This window comes from Neophocaena asiaeorientalis, unplaced genomic scaffold, assembly GCF_003031525.2.
Source record: "Neophocaena asiaeorientalis asiaeorientalis breed wild unplaced genomic scaffold, Neophocaena_asiaeorientalis_V1.1 scaffold119, whole genome shotgun sequence".
Lineage (NCBI taxonomy): Eukaryota > Metazoa > Chordata > Mammalia > Artiodactyla > Phocoenidae > Neophocaena > Neophocaena asiaeorientalis.
The window spans coordinates 1,168,949-1,195,675 of record NW_020175821.1 but is presented as its reverse complement, the minus strand read 5'-3'; the positions used below and the strand labels follow the sequence as shown (position 1 = coordinate 1,195,675).

The window sequence follows — 26,727 nt, the reverse complement described above, 5'->3', positions numbered from 1 at the left end:
AATGGAAAAATGAACTTTCAGGACCTGAACTCCAATTTATAACACCAGGTCCATAGGATATAAATGTTGGACTAATTGATGGCTCAAGTGACTTTTTTAAAATTGTGGTATCATTGGTTTATAACATTATACAAGTTTCATGTGTACAATGCTGTATTTCTACATCTCTGTACACTACAGCATGCACACCACCAAAAACTTAGTTTCCATCCATTATGATACAGTTGACCCCCTTAGCCCATTTCACTCTCTCCCTACTCCCTTCCCTCTGGTAATCACTACTCTGTTCTCTGTATCTATGTGCTTGATTTTGTTTGGTTTTATCTGTTCATTTATTTAATTTAATTAATTTAATATTCCACATATGAGTGAAATCTATAGAATAGTTATCTACTTTACTTCTTTTGTTTTTGTTTTATATTTTAAAATGATTATATTGGTAGGTTTAAGAAAAATAGTAAATATTCATGAAATTTACTTCAAGAGGAATCTTGATAACATCATTACCTTATAGTTACATATCAAATTATATCACACTTGTTTAAGGAGTGTCTCTGATTAAGTAATAAAAAGGACTAACTGCTTGAAGTACAAATCAGTACAAAGATCCCCAATTGATGTAACCACCCTATATTCTAATTATCAACATAATATCTAGCTGATAACATAAAAATATTTTCATAAATACAGTGACAGGAAGCTCCATAACCTTGGCTTCATGTTTCCATTTGGAGGGTTTTCCATTAAAGTAACATTCCTGACCTCTCTCCCTACCCCTCATTCACTCCTCCCCAAAGGCACTGCCATCCACCCAACAGTTCAAACTCCAAATTAGGAGTCATTTTGATTTCTCTCACTTCTTCCATCTAATGTATCAGCAATTTCTATAGCTCCTACTATCACATTATACGTGAATCAGTCCAGCTTCTTGCCATCTGCTTTCTAGCTGAAGTCATGCTCATTTCTCACCAGGATTACTGCAATAATCTTCTAATGGTTACCCTGTGTTTACTCTCGTCCCTATAATCCATTTACCCCTGACCTGTAAGGTCCTATATGACCTGGCCCCGGCTGTGCCTCTGACCTTGCTGCCTACCTTTCTATCCCTCCCCCATTATGTTCCAGTCACACTAGCCTTCTTTCTGGCCTCCTTAGAGCTTTCGCATTGCTGTTCCCTCATTCTGGAGGACTTTTCAAGATTCTTATAAGACTGGCTCCATGTCATTTAGTTCCAGTGTTACCACCTAAAAGAGGCCTTTTCTGATTACCCATCTAAAGTTACCCCTACTCATCTACTGAATTATTCTGATAATTTTTTTGTTTATTGTCTGTAGCTCAATGTTTGCAACATGATAGCAAGCACCTTATCTGTCTTTTTCAGAGCCTAGAAATGAGCATGGCACATAAGCAGGTACCCAATACATATTTACTGAATAATGAAACGAATAAATGTTAATTTATTAAAAAGAGCCCTCACTAAAACATAGGGAAAATAGGATTACTAACATGAAAAATTATGAGTGATCATGAAAATCAGTAGTAAATGATTTTACAATTAGAGAATATTATGGTTTAATCTTAAAGGCAAGCAGAAGATTCTTAAATATTTAAACCAAGATAATGATCAGTTTATTTTTCAGTTTTACCTGGAGTATCCATGTAATCATGTCCTTCTGGCCTTCTAACTGGGGAATTCCCTTGAGTTTTTCTAAAAGCATTTGTATATTTTGAGCATTCATGGCTGAACTTCCCAATCCTTTTTTAAAACACAAAAAGTATATATCATAAACATATATCTTCATAATTATGTATAAATTATAATTTATAGTTAATGTTATTCACATTGATAACCAACGTTTGCAGTCAATCCCTTAACTACATTAATTTTTCAATGGAAGAATCTACAATTACATGAAGTATTAAGTATTAAATTAAAGAACTTGAAAAACCGAAATTACTTTAGGTCTCTCTTGTATATGTTCCACTGGGGCTGCTAAGTGAAAACTACCCTTAATGATATATCTTTTGCCTTCCCTCTACTTGGCTCACTGTCTAAAAGTACTTACTGAGAACCAAAGCTCCCAAAAATACGGAAGTGGGAGCTGTCCTATCCATAAACTGAATAGGTTTATGATGTAGTCAAGAATCTAAAAAATAGTGTTTAAATAGAAAATGAGATGCTTTTGTCTTATTGATCTTATAAATCAATGTTCCTAGAATGTGCTCTGAAAAAACTGTCTTAATCATGTAGCGTTTAAGAAAAATCTAATCTAAACCTATCCTGCTCTTCCACATTGAAAATTGTGCAAAACAAACACATTATCATTCACTCAGACTTCCGCAATCATTTTAAATTCAGGAACATTAATATCTTCCATAGATGGGAGGCGTAAACATTATGGTTGAGATAGCAGCAAATATTTGATAATACTGAGACAAGGAATGAAAGTAAGAAACCATCAATGTATGCAGCACCCCCAAAAGGGGGGTGAGATCATGCAGTAAAAGGACTGCCGTGGGGATTAAAAAACATACCTGTGTTATTGAAAATGTTAAAAACTAAAAATGCTACAAAAAGACTTAAAACAATTTCAGAGTTTTCCGTCTTAAGGACTAACAGATTAAAATCCTGTCAGAGCTAAACTTTCTGTTACAAATTGGCAAATAGCTGAAACTGTGTTGAAAATGATACTAAAACATACTTGAGGCCTTATGGTAAAAGTCAAATGTCACTTCTTCTTCGGGAGATTTTTGAAGCTGTTGCTTTTCTTCTAGTAAGCCCAATGCCAGAATATGAAACGCCTGAAAAAGGAAAGTAGGACAAGATCTTTAAAACTGTGCTTCTTCAGGTAAATACATTTTAAATGGAGGTAAAAAAATAAGCAATCTGATGGGTAAAAAATGTGCAAAGGTCATGAACAAGCAGTTCACAGAAAAAGAAATGAAATATACACATGTGAAAAATGTTCAACCTTGGGAGTTGCCTGGTGGCCTAGTGGTTAGGATTCTGGGCTTCCACTGCCGTGGTCTGGGTTCAATCCCTGGTCAGGGAAGTTCCCGCAAGCCACATGGTACGGCCAAAAAAAAGGGTTCAAGTTCACTTAAAATTAAAGAAATGTGAGTGAAACAAGATCATCTATTTTTCACCTATTAAAATGGCAAAAATTTTAGAGCTTAGTAAAATACAGAGCTGGCAAAGGTGTTAGGAAGCAGGCACTCTTCACCACACCGGTAATGGGAAAGTAAATCAGTATAACATTTTTGGAGGCCAATTAGACAATATCTATCAAAAATGTAAAGGTACAGACCTAGTGCTAGGAATTAGTGTAACAGAGTCACTCACTTAAGTGTACAAAGATATTTGTACAACAATGTTCATTTTAGTGTTCTCTGTTATACAAAGACCTAAAAACAACCTAAATGTCTATTAACAGGAGATAGTTAAATGCATCATAGATGTCCATATAATGGAATATGCAGCTATAAGCATGAGGTAGGCCTATATGCTCTAATGTGGAACGACTTTCAGATGATACAAACCTTTAGGTAGGGCGATGGGAGGCAGGGAGAGAAATTTTAACTTTTGATTTCAAATATATCTCTATGGGTTGAAATTTTTACTGCATTTATTTACCACTGTTATAAAAAAAAAAGTGATATACACATAGAGTATGATAGCATTTAGAGCCTCCAGACCAATAACAGCCAAGGAAATTTAGTTGGCAGGTGATAAATAAATATCCTATTACAGCTACCAAAGGTGACATTATTAAATAACTTATCCATAACAGTATGAAGAAAAAAATAACTGCTTCCATTTAATGAGCTAATTCTCATAACAACTCTATGAAATAATTATATGTAAACCCATTTTAGCAATGGGGAAATTACTCTTTGCTCCTTAAATGGGAAGTGCGCTAACCCAAGTGAGGTAAATTCAAGCCTAAACCTGTCTTCAAATCTTTATTATACTGTCTCCTGATAATACAATGTGAAATAAAAATACAGAAAACTATGATACAATAATGACATGCCAATTTATTATTAGCAGGAACAGCCCTTTTAAAAATTTTTCTCTGCTTTTTTTTTAATGTAAATGATTCTCAAGAGTAAGGATCCTAAAAACTTGAGAATGTGTCACAAGGAAATCTGTGCCACATCTAAGCTGTTTTCAATGACCCTTAGGTCTCAGGTGCTCTAGTTGTGGTTCTGAATGAAGTCAGAAAGTTAGACTACTGATCTTCTCCAGACCTCCAAGAACTCTATGAAGTAGAGAAAGTATTTGAAATAGAGAAAATATTTTCGGTATACATACCATCTGGAGCATCCCTTCGGTCCACAAGTTAGAATCTGGGTCTACTGCCTGCTCAAATATGGTCCTGAGAATGTACATCATGATATCACAATTGAGAAGGTTAACTGCTTTGCTGAAAGCAGGGCAGAATTCAGGAGGAGGAGGTGGTGGTAATGCTAAAGTGGGTAGGAGATCAATGTCAGGAGAGACAAATAGGTACAATTTTATTTGGGTTATCCTTCATGCTAAATTGCAAATGTCAGAATTATATATTACACGCAAAACAACACATGATCTTTGTTACCTTTAAAGCACTGAAAACATCAATGTCAAGGGAAATAAGTCACTATGTAAGTCACCCAAAATAAACTCCATTTGTTATAAATTTAAAGTTCTATCACCACTGATGTAGGCTATATCTTAATATGTGAGCAAGAAACAAAGGGTTCTTTGCACTTCCATTAGTTGCCCACTCTCAAAAAACAACAAAAACAAAACACTATATGCTTTGCTGATACAAAATCACAGCATATAGTCAAAATGAGTCAATTCAGTGTCTCATTTTTTACCTTCATCTTTGTTTTCCTGTTTTCTCCTTTTCTTCTGCATATGTTCAGCCTATATATATTTAAAAAAAAAGTCTATCTTAAAATACACCACTTGACAAGTATGAAACAAATGGGGTACTTTGAAGCAGGCAGGAAAGATTCACAAACCTACCAAAATACTTTATATACTGAAATATGTATTCAAATGCTACCTTATTCCAGAAACAAAATGGTTGTCCCAGGGAAAACCACTGCAAAATAGATGGGTAATAATCTTCATCACTAATTTAGTCCCCATTCTTTCAGTCAACAGTATTTACCTAGTGTCTATTATATACAGGGCATTGTACGACAAACTGGAAATTATTCAGTTTATAAGGACAAAGCCAGATATTACCTTAACTAAGTGATCTAACTTAACATCAACCCTTAATGGGACAAACGGACATTATATGTGCCTACTGATGTGATGCAATATATCACTTATATAGTATTTTTGCCCTAAGATGTTTAACTTGAATCTACTCACAAGAATACAATCAGACATATCCAGAATATAGGATATTCTAAAAGACAACTAGCCTATACTCTACAGAAATGTCAATGTTATGAAAGACAAAAAAAGGCAAAAAGATTATTCCAAATTAAAGGAGACTATAGCAACATGACACCAAATAAAGTGCATGATCCTTGATTGAATCCTCCTACCCCTAACACAACTAAAAGAATATTTTTGGTATAATCAGGAAAATCTGAGTATTTCCTACGAACTAGGTAACATTACTGATTCAATTTTAATTTCTTGGGTAAGATAATGAGCTCTAATAATGAAAACCAGTATGAAACTACAGAAAAACCAGGCAATTTTCTATGGAGTTGGAAAGCATAAAGCATTTTAGGCTATTTACTGAAGAGGATAACTTTTCCTACCTTGCTATGTTGTGTTTTCGAGTAATGATAAAAGTACATATTGAAGTCTTTCAATGATTCATCTTTCAGCTCATAAACTCCATGTCCTGATACACCTGGTTTCCTAAAACGATAGAAAATACAGAGGTGAACTGCAGTGCTCTTGAAGTATAGAGTAAGACAAAATAAGAACCTAAAAGTTAATCTAAAAGTCAAAATCAAGAGAAGAAATCAGCCTTATCTCATTCAACTTGCTTAAACTGAAATGACAAATTTCACTTCAAGAGTAAAACTAAAAACCTACACTGTAAGCTCAAAGTCCTGGTAACAGCTAAGCTGTGTTTCATAATTATGAAATTTAAACAAATCTGAAGAAGTTTATTTTATACTATGTAGATCTGACCCCATACCCTACCTAAATCCCTAAGGCTTCAGAAGCTAAAAACGAAGCCTGTTCAAGATTTCCTGTTCAACTACAGCTTGCATTGTCTAAGGTCAAATATAAAATGGTAGTAAGATATCATATCTGTAGAAAATTGAATTGTAAATGAAAATATAGTGGTGAATCCTCTACAGAGAACTATAAGGAAAAGCATTAAGGCCAAAAGGAGCACACCATATTTGTTCTGCACATTAAACAGCTTTTGGTGTCTATCAAAGTGAGTGAAATACTTTATTGAACAAGATTAGAGCATAAAAAAGCTACACTCTATTTTTAAGGTTATTTGAAACTAGCAATTTATCTATAAATATATTACTATAACAGTAAAATTCACTACCAGTATCAATTTTTAATTTCAAGAATTAATCCACTTAAAACCTTATTTCCATTTTTTTGTATCTCAAAGAATCAAAGGATTGCAAAATAATGTTTTAATTCTAGCAGAGAAAAGTCTAAAATTAGAAAACAATATAAAAATTTAATAAACCAAGTCATGGCTTAGAATTGATGGGAAAGAGACTATCGAAAGGTTTCTTTGCTTACTTAAGTCACTTAATATCACAAATGGACATTTCTCATTCACTTGACAAAAATACTCATTTCTTCATCATACAGGTACTAAGTGCCTACAGTGTGCCCCTTGTTATCACCCATTCTGTCTGTACTTTGTTTTTGTCCTTGGGAGTTCAGGAAAGAACTTCAGAGCTTCTACAAAGTATCCCAAATACAAGAACAAAGATTGGTCTAACTTTCAGAATAAGCATAAATATTAAGTACTTACTTAAATGTGGCCACTTTGTTTATGACATTCTCTAAGCCAGTTTCATTATTTTCCTGTTGAAACAACATTTTTGTCATTTTTACCTTCATGTAATGACTTTATCTTCTCTTACTGTGAACTGAAATACACTTTCAATAGCATTCCTGAGTGTTTTATGAACAATAAAAGAAGATCAATTTCCAATATTTAAAAATTAGGTCTAAGACCAATCAGCTTTGTTTTGAGGGACGACCAATTTCTTAACAGAGGTAAGATGTATGTATAAACTGCTTAAGGAAGAAATTTAATCTAAGTTTGCCCTCATATATATATACACATACAACCAGTAATTCAAAGAAATTATTTTCTTTATCTAGTATGTTCATCACCCACATCATTTAAGCACATGCCCATGCTGTACTAATCCCTAAAACCAAGGTAACAAAATAAATAGGATCTACAGTAAAACACATATGTAGATGTCCAAATATATTCTGGCTTCTGCAATTATAATAATTTTATTTTTTTCTGACTGGCCTGAATTTTTCCTTGAATTCGGAATTTTTTTTTGTTTCTTTTTGGCCATGCCGTGCGTCATGTGGGATCTTAGTTCCCCAACCAGGGATCGAACCCATGCCCCTGCAGTGGAAGGACGGAGTCCTAACCACTGGACCACTAGGGAAGTCCCAATAAGGAATTTTTTTTTAATGAAGTCATTTAAAATCAGGATAAGGACCTAGTCAATATACTAAAGCAAATTCATAGATTCCTATAGTGTTGCAAAAATTAAATTTAGCCTCCTTTAAAAACGTACTTGAGATAAGCAGTGAAAATTTAGGGTAGACACTAAAGCTTTTTTTTTTTTTTGCAAAATACGGAATGTATATCATTATTGGTATGTGAAATTATTTTAGGTGGCACACAGTTATATATTTTTAAATTTCTGAATATTCATTTATCTTAACATGTATTAGGAAAAAATTAATCTAGAATGTTAAACCTACTATTTCATTGTAATATTGCTTAGAAAGATGCTAAGGAAATATGTAAGTTGATTTTAAAATGTATTAATAAGGGACTTCCCTGGTGGCACAGTGGTTAAGAATCTGCCTGTCAATGCAGGGGACGTGGGTTTAATCCCTGGTCCAGGAAGATTCCCCATGCCACGGAGCCACTAAGCCCGTGCGTCACAGCTACTGAGCCCGTGAGCCACAACTACTGAGCCTGCACACCACAACTACTGAAGCCCGTGTGCCTAGAGCCTGTGTTCCACAACAAGAGAAGCCACCACAATGAGAAGGCTGCGCACTGCAATGAAGAGTAGCCCCCGCTAGCTGCAACTAGAGAAAGCCCGCGCACAGCAACAAAGACCCAACACAGCCAAAAATAATAATAAATAAATAAACTGTATTAATAATTATAAAATTGGTAGACAGATGTGCAAATATTATGAAGGTGATATGCCAAATGGTTAAAGTTTGAGAATCAGTTAACAATGAAATTGGAAAAAGATACAGGTATGTTGGAAGAAAAATGACCAACAGTCAAAGCTTACCTCCATTCTACTTCTCTGGATAGCCTTGATAGTACAGGTAAATCTAATCTCTTTTAAGAATCATTGTTCTAATTCAAAATTAAATCTCAGAGTGAAAAATATGACTCATAATCTTTAGGATTACTACTTCAATATCAGCAATACTGAACATAAATATCACCTGTGTCGGCCATGAGACTGCACCCTGCAGACCTCCAGCTAGAGAACAGAGATACTAATGCAGACTCACTCTGGGAGACATGGGAAGGCAACAAGCCTTGATTAGACTACCCAGCAGTCTAGGACAGTCCTACCTAACGTTCTTTCCCTCTTTCCTTCACCTGGAGTCAGATTTGCACCACAGTATGATGGCTCCCCCAGCCTTTCCCAGCTTCCTCACCATTTCTCTCATAGTCATTGTTCCTAATTAAATCTTAAATCTTTTGTCTTGACATCTGCTTCTCAGAAGACCCAGACTAACACACCACCCAAATAGTCTCAGCATTTCAGGAAGTCCCCTTTTCCTCTGGAGAAAATTTATGTTAAAGTAAAACAAAAAAGCAAAGAGTTTCCTGCTCTAAAATGTTTTCTAAACAGAATGTCTCTAAAATGTTTCCTAATGCCCAAAAGCCCAGAATTAAAGCTTATACCACAAAAAAATTAATGGTGAGAGTTTTATATCTGAAAATTTCCTAAACAGATTTTCCAAAAACTTCGAGTGGCTTCCAATTAAAGAAAAAGAAAAAACTATCCCATCTTGAGGTGAATGGAGTGAAAAACAAAACTGGACTTACATTCTCAGGTAAATTTTTGGCAATGGCACTGTGTGGCATGGGTTCAATACAAAGCAAGTGAATAATTTCTCTCATTGTGACCTCTTCTTTGGTCACATTTCCCACTCCAGGGACATAACGCTCTCCTAATACAAACAATGAAAAGAAAAAGTAAAACAATTAATTGCTTTCCATTTAAATCTCTTCCCATCAAGAACACTGCATTAAATCAAATCTATGAGATAGTAACCAATAATTATTTGGACATGTTCCTAAATCTGAACAAGAGTCTCTTTGCTAAAAGAGGAAGAAAAATGAAGAGATCTGAAGAACACAGGCCTTCTCTTAACTTAAACACACACACACATATACATACACATACTCACACATTATAAACAAGGCCCCTCGATTAAATTAGCATGGTCTCTAACCCAGAAAACAAGGAAGATAGCATTGAATAAGTAGTGGCCATCATGGAACAATAGCTTTTCTTTCAAGATTTCCTCAATGTTGTCTCTACTTGTTATTTAAGAAAGAACAAAGTGAAAACTAAAAAACAAAATACTTAAAAATATCTTTATGGGTTAAATGACAAAATAGTAATATGTATCAGGAATGGATGGTGTTGCTAACATGCCCACATGATCAGGTTTCCACTTTTCATCTCGATAAACTGCCAAATGGGGAGAGAAAATAGCTAAATTAACTACGGGAACTTCACTGGTGTCAACAGCATCTAATCCCCAATGCTTCAAGAAGGCTTAAAATATTTGACCTTATGTCACCACTGATTTTCAATACTACAACATGAGTACAAAGTCCTGTGATATCTATAAGAGGATTATTAGAAGACAGGAATTTTTTGCCTAAGAGATTTGATGAATTCTACAAATTAGCCAAAGAATGACATTTTGTTAATTTAATTCACTTCCAACAGACTCACTCCTCTTCAAACACTGTAATTTTCAATTGTTTTCCACCAAAGCAGTACCCTCTATAAGTTTTGTGCTAGAAAGAACCTTAGAGATCATGTAGATTACTTTCACGTTTTACAAATCAAGAATTTGAGACCCTAAAAATGTAAATGGCACACTCTTTTGATAGTTTATAGTGAGGTCAACTCTAGATCTTCTGATTCCTAATCCAAATCTTTTGCTACTTCTTAATGTTTTCTTAATTAATATAATATAATCAGAGATTATATTAATCTTAATATGATCAGAGATTTTACACACACACACAAACACACACACTTTTAAAAATGATGACTCCTAAAGGTAATAAACTTATACTCAGGAATGCAGCAAATATTAACTAAAAATCAAATCACATAGAAGGAAATACCCAATGAATTTGGGTAAACAAAATAACAGCAAAATAATACTAGCAATAATAAAATAGTAAAATATAAAACAGCAAAAATATATTAGCAATTTTAATATATAGCATTAATAAGCAGTATTAGAAATTCTTCATATAGTATTCCAAGAACAAATACAAAAATTCCCCTCAAGTCTTTGTAATTTAATAAAGTATGTCACCAACTTAAAAATCTTCTATACATTTTTAATTTGTCCATTTTTTTCAGCAGTTTCCTATGGAATACTCTGGAGTTATTCCAGAAGAGTTAGTGCCTGGAAGATTTAGCAATCTCACTTAGCAATGACGGTTTATCACACTTCCTGCTGAGACAAGCAGCTAGCCCAGCAACTAGCTCCCTGATAAACAAATAAAATGAACCCAGGTTTTCAGATTTGGCTAATGGCTAGAAACCTCACTAGGAAGTATTAATACAAAGCAGTGTCTCCTGCAGTACAGTAAGAAATAAGAACCAGAATGAGAAGTCAAAAACTTTTACTTAGCTGGTAAGATCAACAGAGACTATAATATAGAATATACAAAAGTAGAAGTATGGCCAATATTTGCACAAAGTAATTTAACAGAATGACTTGATGAAAATATATCTTACTTAGACGAATGTTACATTGAAATTATATATATATATATATATATATATACACACACACATAAAATTTTTAGCACTCGACATAGTTATTTTACATTTACTTTTCTAACTAGGATAATTATATCCCAGATCTCTACAAATAAGTCCAAACAATTACAAATCGGTATTGAAAAATGAAGATGTAATAGCTGTGTTTTTTAAAAGGTGAGTTCCTAAACATATCAATCACATTAGTCACATTAATCTCTAATATTCTCTGCTGTATTTGGGAGAAGAACAAAATAACTTACAGTTCTTATTAATGTTCTCTCTAAAAAGTAACTCATGTTCTATTTCAAAACATGTTTTAATCTTACCCACAATATAGATGAGGACTTGAAGCATTTCTTCTATTAAGGTATTATATTGTTTAATCAAATCCTATAGAATTGTAAAAGAAAAAATTAGTTACTTAAGAACCAAAAACCTCCATAAAACATACATTTTTTTCTGGATCAGATAGTCCAACTGATCCAGTATTTTCTTTCGGACCACAGCAACAGAGAATTATGAGGTGAATAATTCCCTTTTTTGACATCAAATTCAACAAGGTTCACAATACTTGGCACGAAGTAAGAACTCAATAACAATTGTTAAATATTATTACTGTTTTTATTATCATTATTTCCCATCTAGTCTTCAGTCAACAAAAGAATTCTAATCTTTAACTTTTCCTCTATTATTGGCTTCCTTCTTATCTGGGTTGGTGAGACAGTGTCTTCAAATAGGTAACTAACATTTATGGTGAGAGTTCCCTTCCCTAACACACCTGTTATTTAAATACTACAGTAAATGAGATATTCATTTTCACTGAGTATAAAAACATGACTAAAAATTAGCTTTGTATTTTATAGCCTATCCTTTGGTCTGTTGCAAGTGACTTCTAATTTGAAGAATAAAATAATGTAATTCATAAATTCAAAGTAGTCAAAGGTTACTTTATAAACTGGTATCAAGTATTAAAACAATGAAGATGTCACAAAACTCCAGAGACAAAATATAAACCATAAAAAACTTATTGATAACAAATACAAGTAAAGAATTAATATCTTTACTAAATAAGGAACTTTTACAAAAAACAGGAAAAGGGTGAAGGACAGGAACAGATAATTCACTACCAAAAAGGAAAATAAAGGTCAATAATCATGAAAACATGGTCAACCTCACTGATAATTAAAGAACTGCAAATGAAAATTAAACACCATCTTTCATGTATTAGACCAACAATGATTAAAAATATCAGTACCATTACAGATGTACATACTGCTAGAGAGAGCTTAAATTGGAGTTACTTTTCTGAGAGCAATTTGACAATATGTATTCAGAGTCATAAGAAAGAGTATACTGTATTCTTTAGCAAATCCACTTCGAAGAATTTATCGTAACAACATAATTAGGCAAGTTAAACCTTGAGGTGCAGAGACGTTTATATGAGCAAAAAACTTGAAAAGCCTCTTCAGCAATAGGGGACTAAAGTATAATGCATTCATATACTGCAATACTACACAGCAATTAAAAATTATGATGTAAAAAAAAGATGAGGTTCTTGCATACTTAGTGACAAGAAAAAACCTATCACAATATTTCATTAAGCACAGGAAGCATATTACAAAAATAGTTAGACGCGGAGATCACCTTCCTCCCCACAGATACACCAGAAATACATCTACACGTGGAACAACTACTACAGAACACCTACTGAGCGCTGGCAGACCTCAGACCTCCCAAAGGCAAGAAACTCCCCAAGTACCTGGGTAGGGCAAAAGAAAAAACAGAGACAAAAGAATAGGGACGGGACCTGCACCAGTGGGAGGGAGCTGTGAAGGAGGAAAGGTTTCCAGACACTATTGGAAGCCCCTTTGCGGGCGGAGACTGCGGGCGGCGGAGAGGGGGAGCTTCGAAGCCGCGGAGGAGAGCGCAGCAACAGGGGTGCGGAGGGCAAAGCGGAGAGATTCCCGTATAGAGGATCGGTGCCGACCGGCACTCAACAGCCTGAGAGGCTTGTCTGCTCACCCGCCGGGGTAGGCAGGGCTGGGAGCTGAGGCTCGGGCTTCGCTCGGAGCGCCAGGAGAGGACTGGGGTTGGCGGCGTGAACACAGCCTGAAGGGGTTAGTGCACCACGGCTAGCCGGGAGGGAGTCCAAGAAAAGGTCTGGAGCTGCCGAAGAGGCAGGAGACTTTTTCTTCCCTCTGTTTCCTGGTGCGTGAGGAGAGGGGATTACCAGCACTGCTTAAAGGAGCTCCAGAGACAGGCGCGACCGCGGCTCAAAGCGCGGACCCCAGAGACGGGCAGGAGACGCTAAGGCTGCTGCTACCGCCAGCAAGAAGCCTGTGTGCGAGCACAGGTCACTATCCACACCTCCCTTCCGGGGAGCCTGTGCAGCCTGCCACTGCCAGGTTCCCGGGATCCAGGGACAACTTCCCCGGGAGAACGCACGGCGAGCCTCAGGCTGGTGCAACGTCACGCCGGCCTCTGCCGCCGCAGGCTCACCCCGCACTCCGTGCCCCTCCCTCCCCCTGGCCTGAGTGAGCCAGAGACCCCGAATCAGCGGCTCCTTTAACCCCATCCGGTCTGAGCAAAAAACAGACGCCCTTCTGCGACCTACACGCAGAGGCGGGGCCAAATCCAAAGCTGAGCCCCTGGGAGCTGTGAGAACAAAGAAGAGAAAGGGCAGTCTCTCCCAGCAGCCTCAGAAGCAGTGGATTAAAGCTCCACAATCAACTTGATGTACCCTGCATCTGTAGAATACATGAATAGACTACGAATCATCCCAAATTGAGGAGGTGGACTTTGAGAGCAAGATTTAGGATTTTTTCCCATTTTCCTGTTTGTGAGTGTGTATGTGTATGCTTCTCTGTGAGATTTTGTCTGTATAGCTTTGCTTCCACCATTTGTCCTAGGGTTCTGTCCGTCCGTTTTTAATTTTTAATTTTTTTCTTAATAATTATTTTTGATTTTAATAACTTTATTTTATTTTACTTTATCTTCCTTCCTTCCTTCTTTCCCTCCCTCCCTCCCTCCCTCCCTCCTTTAGACAACGAATCATCCCAAATTGAGGAGATGGACTTTGAGAGCAAGATTTATGATTTTTTCCCCTTTTCCTCTTTTTGTGAGTGTGTAAGTGTATGCTTCTGTATGAGATATTGTCTATATAGCTTTGCTTCCACCATTTGTCCTAAGGTTCTGTCTGTTTTTTAACTTAATAATTATTTTTAATTTAATAACCTTATTGTATTTTACTTTTGCTTTCTTTTTCCCTTCCTTCCCTCCTTCCTTCCTTCCTCCCACCGTCCCTCCCTCCTTCCCTCCTTTCTTTCTTTCCTTCTTTCTTCCTTCATTCCTTCCTTCCTACTTCTACTAATTCTTTCTCTCTACTTTTTCTCCCTTTTGTTTTGAGCCATGTGGATGAAAGGCTCTTGGTGCTTCACCCAGGAGTCAGTGCTGTGCCTCTGAGGTGGGAGAGCCAACTTCAGGACACTGGTCAACAAGAGACCTCCCAGCTCCACATAATATCAAACGGCAAAAATCTCCCAGAGATTTCCATCTCAACGCCAGCACCCAGCGTCACTCAATGACCAGCAAGCTACAGTGCTGGACACCCTATGGCAAACAACTAGCAATACAGGAACACAACCCCACCCATTAGCAGAGAGGCTGCCTAAAATCATAATAAGTCCACAGACACCCCAAAACACACCATAGGTGTGGACCTGCCCACTAGAGACACAAGATCCAGCCTCACCCACCAGAACATAGGCACTAGTCCCCTCCACCAGGAAGCCTACACAACCCACTGAACCAACCTTAGCCACTGGGGACAGACACCAAAAACAACAGGAACTACGAACCTGCAGCCTGCAAAAAGGAGACAGTAAGATAAACAAAACACAGTAAGAAAAGCAAAATGAGAAGACAGAAAAACACACCGCAGATGAAGGAGCAAGATAAAAACCCACCAAACCTAACAAATGAAGAGGAAATAGGCAGTCTACCTGCAAAAGAATTCAGCATAATGATACTAAAGATGATCCAAAATCTTGGAAATAGAATAGTAAACGAAATTGAGCTATTTGTAATGAGGTGGATAGACCTAGAGTCTGTCATACAGAGTGAAGTAAGTCAGAAAGAGAAAGACAAATACCGTATGCTAATATATATATATGGAATTTAAGAGAAAAAAAATGTCAGGAAGAACCTAGGGGTAAGACAGGAATAAAGACACAGACCTACTAGAGAACAGACTTGAGAATATGGGGAGGGGGAAGGGTAAGCTGTGAGAAAGCGAGAGAGAGGCATGGACATATATACACTACCAAACGTAAGGTAGATAGCTAGTGGGAAGCAGCCGCATAGCACAGGGAGATCAGCTGGGTGCTTTGTGACCGCATGGAGGGGTGGGATAGGGAGGGTGGGAGGGAGGGAGACGCAAGAGGGAAGAGACATGGGAACATATGTATATGTATAACTGATTCACTTTGTTATAAAGCAGAAACTAACACACAATTAAGCAATTATACCCCAATAAAGATGTTTAAAAAAAAAGCAATTATACCCCAATAAAGATGTTAAAAAAAAAAAAAAAAGACACCAAAACTTTAAAAGTGATCATTTCTAGGAGGCAGAGTTTCATGTGATTTTTCTTCTCCTTTTTGTTAATCTATACACAGTCATCACTCAGTATCTGCAGGGGACTGGTTCTAGGACCCCTGCAGATACCAAAATCCACAGATGCTCAAGTCCCTTATATAAAATGGCTAGTACAGTTGGGATTCTGTATCCATGGATATGGAGGGCCAATTATATTCTAATTTTTATAGAGTAAAAAGAATATATGTGTGTATATGTATGTTTTACGTATGTGCCTGATTTTTGGAGATATACATAAATAAATAAAAATCTTAAATATGATTAAAATTTTTAAAATAATATTTCCTTTGGAATTAATTTACTTATCAGTTTCTGTCACTTACCTGGTCTTTTGTGGATATGGTCTTGTTAAAAGCATCAGCAAGTTCATACCTCTGAAGTACCAGTAATAAGAATTTGTTGGGATCCATTAAAGATGCACCAATCTGTGAAAGAAATCAAGTACCATAGTTCTCATGTATTAAATGGAGAAACATTTTGTCTCCAGTAGGACCGTGAGAAAAAATTATAAGGAAATCTGCAGAAGATAATGCAGTAGTCCCTTCTGCTTCTATGATACTATATTCATTTCAACAGTGAGAAAAATTTAAGTGAAGTTAACAATAGTTACAATATCTTTGCTTATTATAAGGAACCTAGGAAGGAAGGTTAACACAAATATCAGAGGTAATTTAAATAGGTACCTGAAGCATAATGATATCTTTATCATACATTTCTTCTCTGCACTTAACATCTTGGTAATAAAACACCTATAAAATAAAAAGGAGAACAGAAGCTAAAAGAATCATTTTATTTCAAAAAGAATTCTTAAAATTTTCTCTAAACTAGAAACCCCAAGAACTCCTTTGTGGCAAAAAATAAGCTGTAAATCTACAAATCATTTTAAGGGATTTGTGAGGATGAAGTGAGAAAATACGGCATGAAAATCATTCAGAGTTAAAAATGCTCTATACTAGTTATTACTCTCAACATGCGTAACAAAAGAATTTATTTCCGTTAAGTTTAAAATGCCCACTTCAATAAAGTAAACCAATTTCTACAATCAATTATAACACTATTTTTCTCCCAAGTGGTATCTTTACAAGCCCTGTTTCCCCACCACTTAGGAAAAGCACTTCTCCTTATTTGCTCTACAACAGAGGGAAACAATGCCCTTCCATTAAGACTGGTGGTGGGAAGATTACATGTTCCCAAGTAATCTTCAGAAAAGACATATATTGGTGGGATGGTTCCTGGTACTACTGGCTTTCACCTAATCTACCCACTTAACAGTATTAAAGGATAAATGTCTATATGGCCACTAGAACTTTCATTTCTGAGTTTATATAAGAGAACACAAAACAAATACTCAGCAAAATCCAGGGACACAAAGTAAAACATATAAAGGAGAAAACAAGCAGAAAATGAACACATTCATAGTGTGAACAATAGGCCTTGCCATACCTGGCTAATGAGAGACAGCCCATTTCTTCGCCACATCTCAGCAACAACCTGGGCAACCAATACCAGACAACGCAAAGGATATTCCACTAGTACCTCTACTTGAAAATCCTCCTGAAACAGAGTGAAATCAATTCCATCATTTCCCAGAGGGCTTGGATGTTACACCACTATACATTGCTCAGTTTTCTCATCTGTAAAACTGAGGGCTTGAACTAGATGACTCCAAGTCCCCATGATTTCAAAATGTTCTTTTTCTTCCCACTTAACCAAGAGGTATTTAGAGGGGACTTCCCTGGTGGCGCAGTGGTTAAGAATCTGCCTGCCAATGCAGGGAACACCGGTTCGAGCCCCGGTCCGGGAAGATCCCACATGCCGTGGAGCAACTAAGCCCATGCACCTAGAGCCTGTGCTCCGCAACAAGAGAAGCCACCGCAATGAGAAGCGCACGCACTGCAACGAAGAGTAGCCCCCGCTCGCCACAACTAGAGAAAGCCCACACGCAGCAACGAAGACCCAACACAGCCAAAAATAAATAAATAAATAATTTTTTTAAAAAGAGGTATTTAGAAATAGAATATAAGCAAATCAACATTTAATAGAGTCACTTACAAAAGGCACAAATTCATGCAGTCTTGAAATAGCACCCAGCCTGCTTAAACGCACATGAAGACCTAAAGGTTAAAAAAAAAGAGAGAAAAATGAGAAAGCAATAAACCCAGCTGATTTGTTTCCTAGTTAACTCATCAAGTTTGAAAACTTGTGAGATTTAAACATACGTTTATTGAGTTTAGAAATGACATCTCAGAATGCAAACATTTGATTTCTAATTTTGAAACACAGTTTTACTAACATATTTAATATCCTACATTGTACAAGGTGTGCTTATAAATTATATAAAAATAATATTCTGCCTCTTAAGAAATTATTCTCCTCTTAACCAAGCATCAAAAGAAATAAAAACTTATAAACAACACAGTCCTACTGTATAGCACAGGGAACTGTATTCACTATCCTGTGGTAAACCATAATGGTAAAGAATATGAAAAAGAATGTATATATACATATAGCTGAGTCATTTTACTATACAGCAGAAATTAAACACAACACGTAAATCAACTATACTTCAGTAAAATAAAAACAAATAAAAACGAATCTTGGTATTTCTTTTTATAAAAATAGAAGTGACATAAAATCATGTCAATTATACCATATACAAAAATTAACTAAAAATGAATCAAAGATCTGAACACAGGAGCTAAAACCATAAAACTCTTAGAAAATAACATAGGGAAAAGGCTTCATAACATTGGATTTGGCCATAATTTCTTGGATATGACACCAAAAGTACAGAAAACCAAAGGGAAAATAAATGAGACTACACCAAGTTAAAAACTTTTGTGCATCAAAGGACACTATCAACAGAGTGAAAAGGCAACTCACAGAATGGGAGAAAATATCTGCAAACCATGTATCTGATAAGCAGTTAATATCCAGAATATACAAAGAACTCCAATAACTCAACAACAAAATCTGATTAAAAAATAGACAAAGGACTTGAACAGACCTTTCTCCAAAGATATACATATGGCCAGTAAGCACAGGAAAAGATGGTCAGTATCACTAATTATTAAGGAAATGCAAATCAAAACCACAAGGAGATACCACTTCACACTCATTAGGATGGCTATTTAAAAAACAAAATATAACAAGTGTTGATGAGGATGTAAAGAAATTGGAATCCATGTGCTCTGCTTCTGAGAATGTAAGATGGTGCAGCTGCTATGGAAAACAGTATGGTGGTTCCTCAAAAAATTAAAAAGCAGAATTATCTTATGATCCAGCAATTCCACTTTATGGGTATATGCCTCAAGAATTGAAAACAAGCACTCAAGTGCATATTTGGACACCTGTGTTCATGGCAACATTATTCGACAATAGCCAAAAGATGTAAGCAACCCAAGCATCTACTGGAGGATGAATAAACAAAACGTGGTATATACATACTATGGAATATTATTCAACCTTAAAAATGAAGGAAATCTGACATATACTACAACATGGATGAACTTTGAGGACATTATGCTAAGTGAAATAATCCAGTTATAAAAGGATATGAGCATGATTTCACTTATATGAGGTACCTAGAGTAGTCAAGTCATAGAGACAGAAAATCAGAGACTGTAGGGAGCAGAGAATGAGGAGTTATTTTAAATGGGCACAAATTTCAGATTGGGAAGATGGAAAGAATTCTGGATATGGATGGTGGTGATGGCTGTACAACAATGTGAATGTACTTAATGTCACTGAACTATATACTTAAAAAATGATTAAAATGGTAAATTTTATGTTATATATATTTTACCACAATTAAAAATATAATTATGTACACTTATACAAAGTTGTTAAAAGAAAAAGACACTGACATGGTCGATTTACATAGAAATACAAATCAAAGGATGATTAAAGAAAATCTATGATTTCTTTCTTTTAGTGGTGAAAGGAACAGTGACACAGTGAACACACTGGTGCAATCAGGAAGAGAAGAGGGTGAAAAAACAGCAACAAGATTTTCCTACATTTACATCTGGTTAGGCGATAAATTACCAAGTTAGTCCTTAAGTATATAGTATAAGGATCCATTAGTTGACCAAGATAACAAAAAGCCCAGGTAGCACCCTTAGACGTTCTGGTCACAGCTCTTTGAAGGATAGTGACAGCTTTTAACTGCAGTATCTGATCCGAGTATGTCTGTGCATACTGAGAACAAAAATAGTACTGATTCTAATATGAATATCTAGAAAACAAAGCTAATAGAAACATACAAAAACCAAATAAACACTCACCAGCAAGAGTCCTAGAGATTGGCAGATGTATGCTTACAAGATCTTCAGATACTCTGTAGGATTTAGTTTCCAAAGTATGACCACACAATTGTACTACTGTTTTGCTACTAGATTTGAAACTTGTACTGCACCTCATCACAGCTTTATGACATTCTTTATAAGCCACCAGTAAGAGTTCCTCCTAAAAGGAAAATAAAAATGCAAATAAATTGACAAGTTATCTACTTTATTACATCATTCAGTATATATTTACTAAATACAAGCACAAAATTGTTTGATGTGTTACTAGAGCTACATCAACAGGATCTGCAAACCTGTAGGAAATATTATGACAGTCAGACAGACACACATACACACACAATCAAACTAAAAAATTGTAAGCCACGTAAATGGTATAAACTAATAATCTTAATAGGGCAAAAAAAAAAAAAAGAATCACAAACAACTGGGAATACTTGTTTGCAAAAGTAGCTTTTGAGGGGCTTCCCTGGTGGCACAGTGGTTAAGAATCCCCCTGCCAATGCAGGGGACACAGGTTCAAGCCCTCGTGCAGGAAGATCCCACATGCCATGGAGCAACAAAGCCCGTGTGCCACATACTGAGGCTGCGCTCTACAGCCCACAAGCCACAACTACTGAGCCCACGGGCCACAACTGCTGAAGCCCACGTGCCTAGAGCCTGTGCTCTGCAACAAGAGAAGCCACTGAAATGAGAAGCCCGTGCACTGCAACAAAGAGTAGCCACCACTCGCCGGAACTAGAGAAAGCCTGCGTGCAGCAACAAAGACCCAACATAGCCAAAAATAAATAAATAAATAAATTTTTTTAAAAAGCTTTTGAGTGGGGTTTGAAAGAATATGCAGAATTTAAGTATGGCGGGAAGATGGAGAGATGGTAGCACTGTAAGCAGAGATACAGAATAAACAAAGAGAAATAAGGGGAAGTAATAACTCCTGTTCGGGCAATGGAAAGGAATAAAAACTAGATAAATCAAAGCGTTTATGGACAGAATTAATGAGCAATTAAACTGGAAATATGCCTTGCGTTGCCATGTAAAGTTGAATATACTGATACTGTCTGAAGTGTAATAATGTAGTCAACATATTGCTTCAAGAAGAATTAGTGGGTGTCACTGAAGGTAACAGATTGGAGACAGTAGTGTTAGGAGACAAGGAAACCAATAGAAAGTTTATTACTAAGTTAAGTGTAAGGTGATAAGGGACTCAAACTAGGGTGGGGGCAGTCAGGGCAAAAAAGAATAAACCCATAGGAAATAAGTTAGGATTATAAAATAAATTTAGGATAAGGAAGACTCAAATCTGGGTGAGTATGGCAGGGAAATGAGTCAAAGGTCACTTTTTAAGAGTATTTCTCACTGATTTTATCTTGAAAAAAGGAATTCTATAGTTAAATAAATTTTGGGAATATCTCTCTTAGAAATGAGCACATTAATTTTTTTTTCTTTAAATAAATTTATTTAGTTAGTTTTTGCTGTGTTGGTTCTTCGTTGCTGCGTGAGGGCTTTCTCTAGCTGTGGCGAGCGGGGGCTACTCTTCATTGACGTGCGCAGGCTTCTCATTGCAGTGGCTTATCTTGTTGCAGAGCACGGGCTCTAGGCACATGGGCTTCAGTAGTTGCAGCACGCAGGCTCAGTAGTTGTGGCACACGGGCTTAGTTCTCCACGGCATGTGGGATCTTCCCAGACCAGGGCTTGAACCCGTGTCCCCTGCACTGGCAGGTGGATTCTTAACCACTGAGCCACCAGGGAAGTCCGAGAACGCTGATTGATCAAAGGGTTTGAGAAGTTCAGTGGCTTAAAAAATCATGTTTGATTTTGTTCAACCTAGCATTTCCCGATCTTACATGAACATAAAACTTTCTCCCCCCCTCAAAAGTCTGTTAACATCTAACACACAGAACACAGTGGCTCTCAGATTTCCTGTATGGATGAATGTATGAATCATGGTGTCATGAACAGAATAAGGGAGTCAAGAAGAAAAAATGCAAGCTGGAAGTAGAATGAAATGATGACAAATCAATTTAATATACTCTGAGTTTGAAATGCAAATGTAAGATCCAAGCAGTAATGTGTAGCACACAAACAGAAGTGATTCTATAGTTTGGGCAAGTTATCTTACGAAGTTTTAATTGGGGTGGTAGAAATAAAAGATCTGTAAGAAAAAGAAAACATTGGGGAATGTCTTATTTAGTAGGCAGAAGGAAGTGAGTGGAAAAAAGGCTATCATTGATTGAAAATGGGTAATCAATAAGAGAAATATTAGGATAAGTAAGTTTGTGAAAATCAGAGGGAAGGAGTTTCAAAACGATTAAGGTTCTCAAAAGAATACAATGTTACAGACATTTAAGGAAGATGGGGGACTTAGAAAAGACCTCTGAATTTGGTTACTGAATAGATCCTTTGAAAGTTTTTCTAAAAGCAGTTCCTATCAATTGGTAAGGGCAGAAGCCTGGCTCTAAAGAAGTTTTAGAAGCTAAAGAGTGGCGACAGTAAATGTAGATGACTTCAGGAGGTTTTGCAGATGTCACCATGAACACCACACTCTATGACCTCGTCTCCAACAATTAAGCATGCCCTTCATAAAGATGAGGGGAGCCAAAAAATATGTGCTGTGGTAGTTGCTGGACAATATTTCCTGTCCTTATTGTTCTATACAGCTGCTGTGCTAGATTAAAGTCTATTGTGTCTGTGAGCGTGACCGCCACTCTGAACCCATAACCAATGCTGGTGGTGGAGCAGATGAGGAAAAGAGAGAGATAAAATACAGTTCATGAGGTAGCAATGACAAGTAAGGGGGCTTTTATTCTCATTGTTCTTAAGAATAGGAGAGTCCTGTGTGTTTACAGGCAGATGAATGAAAGAGTGGGAAATACCAGAGGAGACAACTGAGGAAGCAAACTCCAGGAAGAAGAAATATAGGTTGGGACCAAGAGCCTAGGTAGAGACATCACTTTTAGAAAGAGTTAAATGAAAGAGACCAATAGTGAAGATATATATAGAAACTCAGTGAATTGACTATAGTGAGGTGTACAGAGAAACTGGAGAAGATGAAAGAATTTGACTTAGATAATGTTAATTTTTTCAGAACAGAAATAAATGAGGTCATCTTCTCCAAAGGGAGTCTGGAGTAGGATTACGTGTTTAAAGAGCATTATGGTCTAAAATTATTGCTTAAGGAGGGGACTTCGCTGGAGGTCCAGTGGTTAAGAATCAGCCTTCCAATGCAGGGGACATGGGTTCAATCCCTGGTTGGTGAACTAAGATCCCACATGCCATGGGGCAACTAAGCCCGCACGCTGCAACTACTGAGCATGCAGGCCACAACTAGAGAAGACCACACACTGCAAAGAGGAGGACGCATGCCACAGCAGAGGATCCCACATGCCACAACGAAGATCCCATGTGCCGCAACTAAAACCCAATGCAGCCAAAAATAAAATAAATATTTTTTAAAATAAATAAAATTATTGCTTAAGGAAAAACATTAGTTCTATATTTTAAAATTAATTTGCTTGGACTTCCCTGGTGGCACAGTCGTTAAAAATCTGCCTGCTAGAGGCTTCCCTGGTGGCGCAGTGGTTGAGAGTCTGCCTGCCAATGCAGGGAACATGGGTTCAAGCCTTGGTCTGGGAAGATCCCACATGCCGCGGAGCAACTGGGCCCGTGAGCCACAACTACTGAGCCTGCGCGTCTGGAGCCTGTCCTCTGCAACAAGAGAGGCCGCGACAGTGAGAGGCCCGCGCACAGCGATGAAGAGTGGCTCCCGCTTGCCGCAACTAGAGAAAGCCCTCGCACAGAAACGAAGACCCAACACAGCCAAAAATAAATAAATAAATTTATTTAAAAAAAGAATCTGCCTGCCAATGAAGGGGACATGGGTTCGAGCCCTGCTCCAGGAAGATCTCACATGCTGTGGTGCAACTAAGCCCAAGCGCCACAACTACTGAGCCTGAGCTCTAGACCCTGAGGGCCACAACTACTGAGCCTGCATGCCACAACTACTGAAGCCCACGCACCTAGAGCCTATGCTCTGCAACAAGAGAAGCCACTGCAATGAGAAGCCTGCACACTGCAACAAAGAGTAGCCCCCGCTCGCCGCAACTAGAGAAAGCCTGTACACAGCAACGAAGACCCAATGCAGCCAAAAATAAATAAATTAATTAAAAAATAAATAACTAAAATTAATTTTCTTAATGGTTTAACTCACATAACAAGGCTCTTGATTGAATAAATATCTACACCCCTCCACTGTTGGAATATTTAAAAGTCTAGTCCTAATTTTATTATTCATATTCACGTCCAAGGAAATAAATTTATCAATAATTAATTTATTAATTGATTAGTGTGTGCTGTATTTTTTAAACTCCACTATTCCCAAAGGTAAATGGAATGCCATGGAGCACATTTTCTAATTAAGTGTAAAAAACTACAAATTTAATAAGATAATTCAAACATATAAGAAACTATTTAAGCAATAAAACTTTACATCAAGGAAGTTGCAACATAAAACTATACTATTAATAACAATCAGAATACTTAAAAAGGCACAGATCCTTCTAACAAATTTTACTTACATCACAAGCGCACCACTCTTGGAACATTAGTAAAATGTTCTTCAATTGCATCTGTATAGCAATGGCAGCCTCCCAGTCAGGATCCACTTCTATGTGTTGCCCAACCTGTCTTCTGATTTCTTCCATTCCCTACAAGAAAAGAGTGGTTAACATATACATATGGGCCCTCTTTCTTTGCTCTTCCACTGGCAAAATATAAGATCATCAGGATTTATATTCATGTATGTGTAGTTTTTTAACATAGCTGTTACACTAGGTCAGAACGCACGGGTTCAAATCATAACTCTGTCACTTTTCTAGCTGTATGACCCTGGTCAAATTATTTCTAAGCTATGATTCCCTTATACGTAAAAGGGGGATAATAATAGTAACTACCTCATAAGATTGCTATGAAGCTCAAAAGAAAGAATGCATGAAAGTGCTTACTATAGTTATCACATGGTAAGCATAAATAAACATTAATAGTAACAACTGCAGTTAACTAAGCTATTCAGAAAGATCTATTAAAGCAGAATCAGTGAGGCAGTGTTTAAATTTTACTTCTATTTTGCTATATTTATCCTTTCTCAAATAAAAAACATAATTTGCTCAAAACAAAACAAAACATTAAAGATTGGGGTTAATTTTTTTAAAATAAATTTATCTTACTGATGTACAGAAGAACTATCATACCTGCATACAGGTAAGAATCTTCAAAAAAGATCTAAAGCCTTCAAGGAACTGCATTCTTAATCTTTCCGTCCACACTGCGGGCTTGCTGATGAGGATATACCTATCATTTCAAGAGACAAAGAAATATTTCACTTTCCTATTTTGGGATAATTTTAAGGTTCTCAGGGCTATAGATAATGTTGATTCATCAAAATTATGAATTCTAATTTCTTACAACTCTAGGCAGTGCTAGAATTACATCAGCAAAATGTGAATGCTCTACCTATGAGAGGCAGATGTCAAAGCTAAGCCTGACTTCTCCACTCAAAAGTTAGTCTGATTAAGTGAATCTAGCCTGTCACAGCTGGACAACCACAGTACAAATTTTCTAGAACTGTTCATACCCTTCACCCAAAGGACCAGTTGAAATCCCTTCAGCCTCAAAATGCATGTCAAAACTACATGTGCATGATGTATGCTGGTTGTGCAAACTATTTCAGAATATTTTGTAACTTATAAAATATTTTTGTGCATTAAAATGACACACATTTTCCCCTAAAGCATGCAGTCATGAGAATTATAGTAGTTTGGCCTGAGGATTCAATACCTTTGTTACTGCTGCTCAGTATGTAATGACTAAAGATTTGTACAACTTTGTGTGACTATTCTGCACTGGTTCCCAGAGCCATTCATTCCTGCTACCTGATTTCAGTACCATAGATATACTACTGCTGGTGGGTCAGGAAATTTGGAACAGACTTCCTACCTCCAGGCTTTCTTCGCCCAGAACCCAGAAGAAGGATATAAGCACCTATGTCATCATGGCTTACATATCAGAATGTATTTGTTTCATAAGATAAACAGACCCATTTTAGCCTATAATTTACAAGACCACTACTTCTTTTGGCTGTAAAGACAATGGCTGTTTTCATATCCAGTGGGAACATGGTTTATCACAAAATAACTTCTCAGGAAGGAATCATTAACAATTATTAAAAATTATTTTGCACTCAGTCAACCCAAATTAATTCCTATTACACACCAGGTATCAGGAACATAAACATGAACCAGACACCCTACCCTTGAGGTTCAAAGTGCAGATGGGAAAACAGATATGTATACTGGACACTGTAATCCAATGTTAAGCTCCCAAAAAAAGGGCACAAAGGAAGTAATGCTGAACATAAAAGACATGGCAAAAAGATGGAGGAAAAATTAGTTTTATTCATAAAGGTAGTAAGGATTGTGGTTTAATTTTCCCTTTCTTTTTTTTTTTTTTTTTTTTT

General features: G+C 36.6%; 1 protein-coding gene across 4 annotated transcripts in view; it reads right to left on the bottom strand.

Moving 5' to 3' along the window:
* UBR1 (ubiquitin protein ligase E3 component n-recognin 1) overlaps window positions 1-26,727 on the bottom strand; it is a 159,061-nt gene that overhangs the window by 53,268 nt on the left and 79,066 nt on the right. For all 4 annotated transcript variants that reach the window (XM_024732407.1, XM_024732408.1, XM_024732409.1 and 1 more), the window contains 15 exons: window positions 25,463-25,562; window positions 24,791-24,919; window positions 20,199-20,379; window positions 17,965-18,026; window positions 17,356-17,466; window positions 16,596-16,661; window positions 16,236-16,337; window positions 11,583-11,646; window positions 9,282-9,406; window positions 6,975-7,027; window positions 5,773-5,875; window positions 4,864-4,912; window positions 4,316-4,470; window positions 2,703-2,802; window positions 1,647-1,756 (listed from right to left, as the gene is read on the bottom strand). In XM_024732407.1, coding sequence (XP_024588175.1) covers window positions 1,647-1,756; window positions 2,703-2,802; window positions 4,316-4,470; window positions 4,864-4,912; window positions 5,773-5,875; window positions 6,975-7,027; window positions 9,282-9,406; window positions 11,583-11,646; window positions 16,236-16,337; window positions 16,596-16,661; window positions 17,356-17,466; window positions 17,965-18,026; window positions 20,199-20,379; window positions 24,791-24,919; window positions 25,463-25,562 — 1,510 coding nt within the window. The remainder of the gene's footprint in view (window positions 1-1,646; window positions 1,757-2,702; window positions 2,803-4,315; window positions 4,471-4,863; window positions 4,913-5,772; window positions 5,876-6,974; window positions 7,028-9,281; window positions 9,407-11,582; window positions 11,647-16,235; window positions 16,338-16,595; window positions 16,662-17,355; window positions 17,467-17,964; window positions 18,027-20,198; window positions 20,380-24,790; window positions 24,920-25,462; window positions 25,563-26,727) is intronic.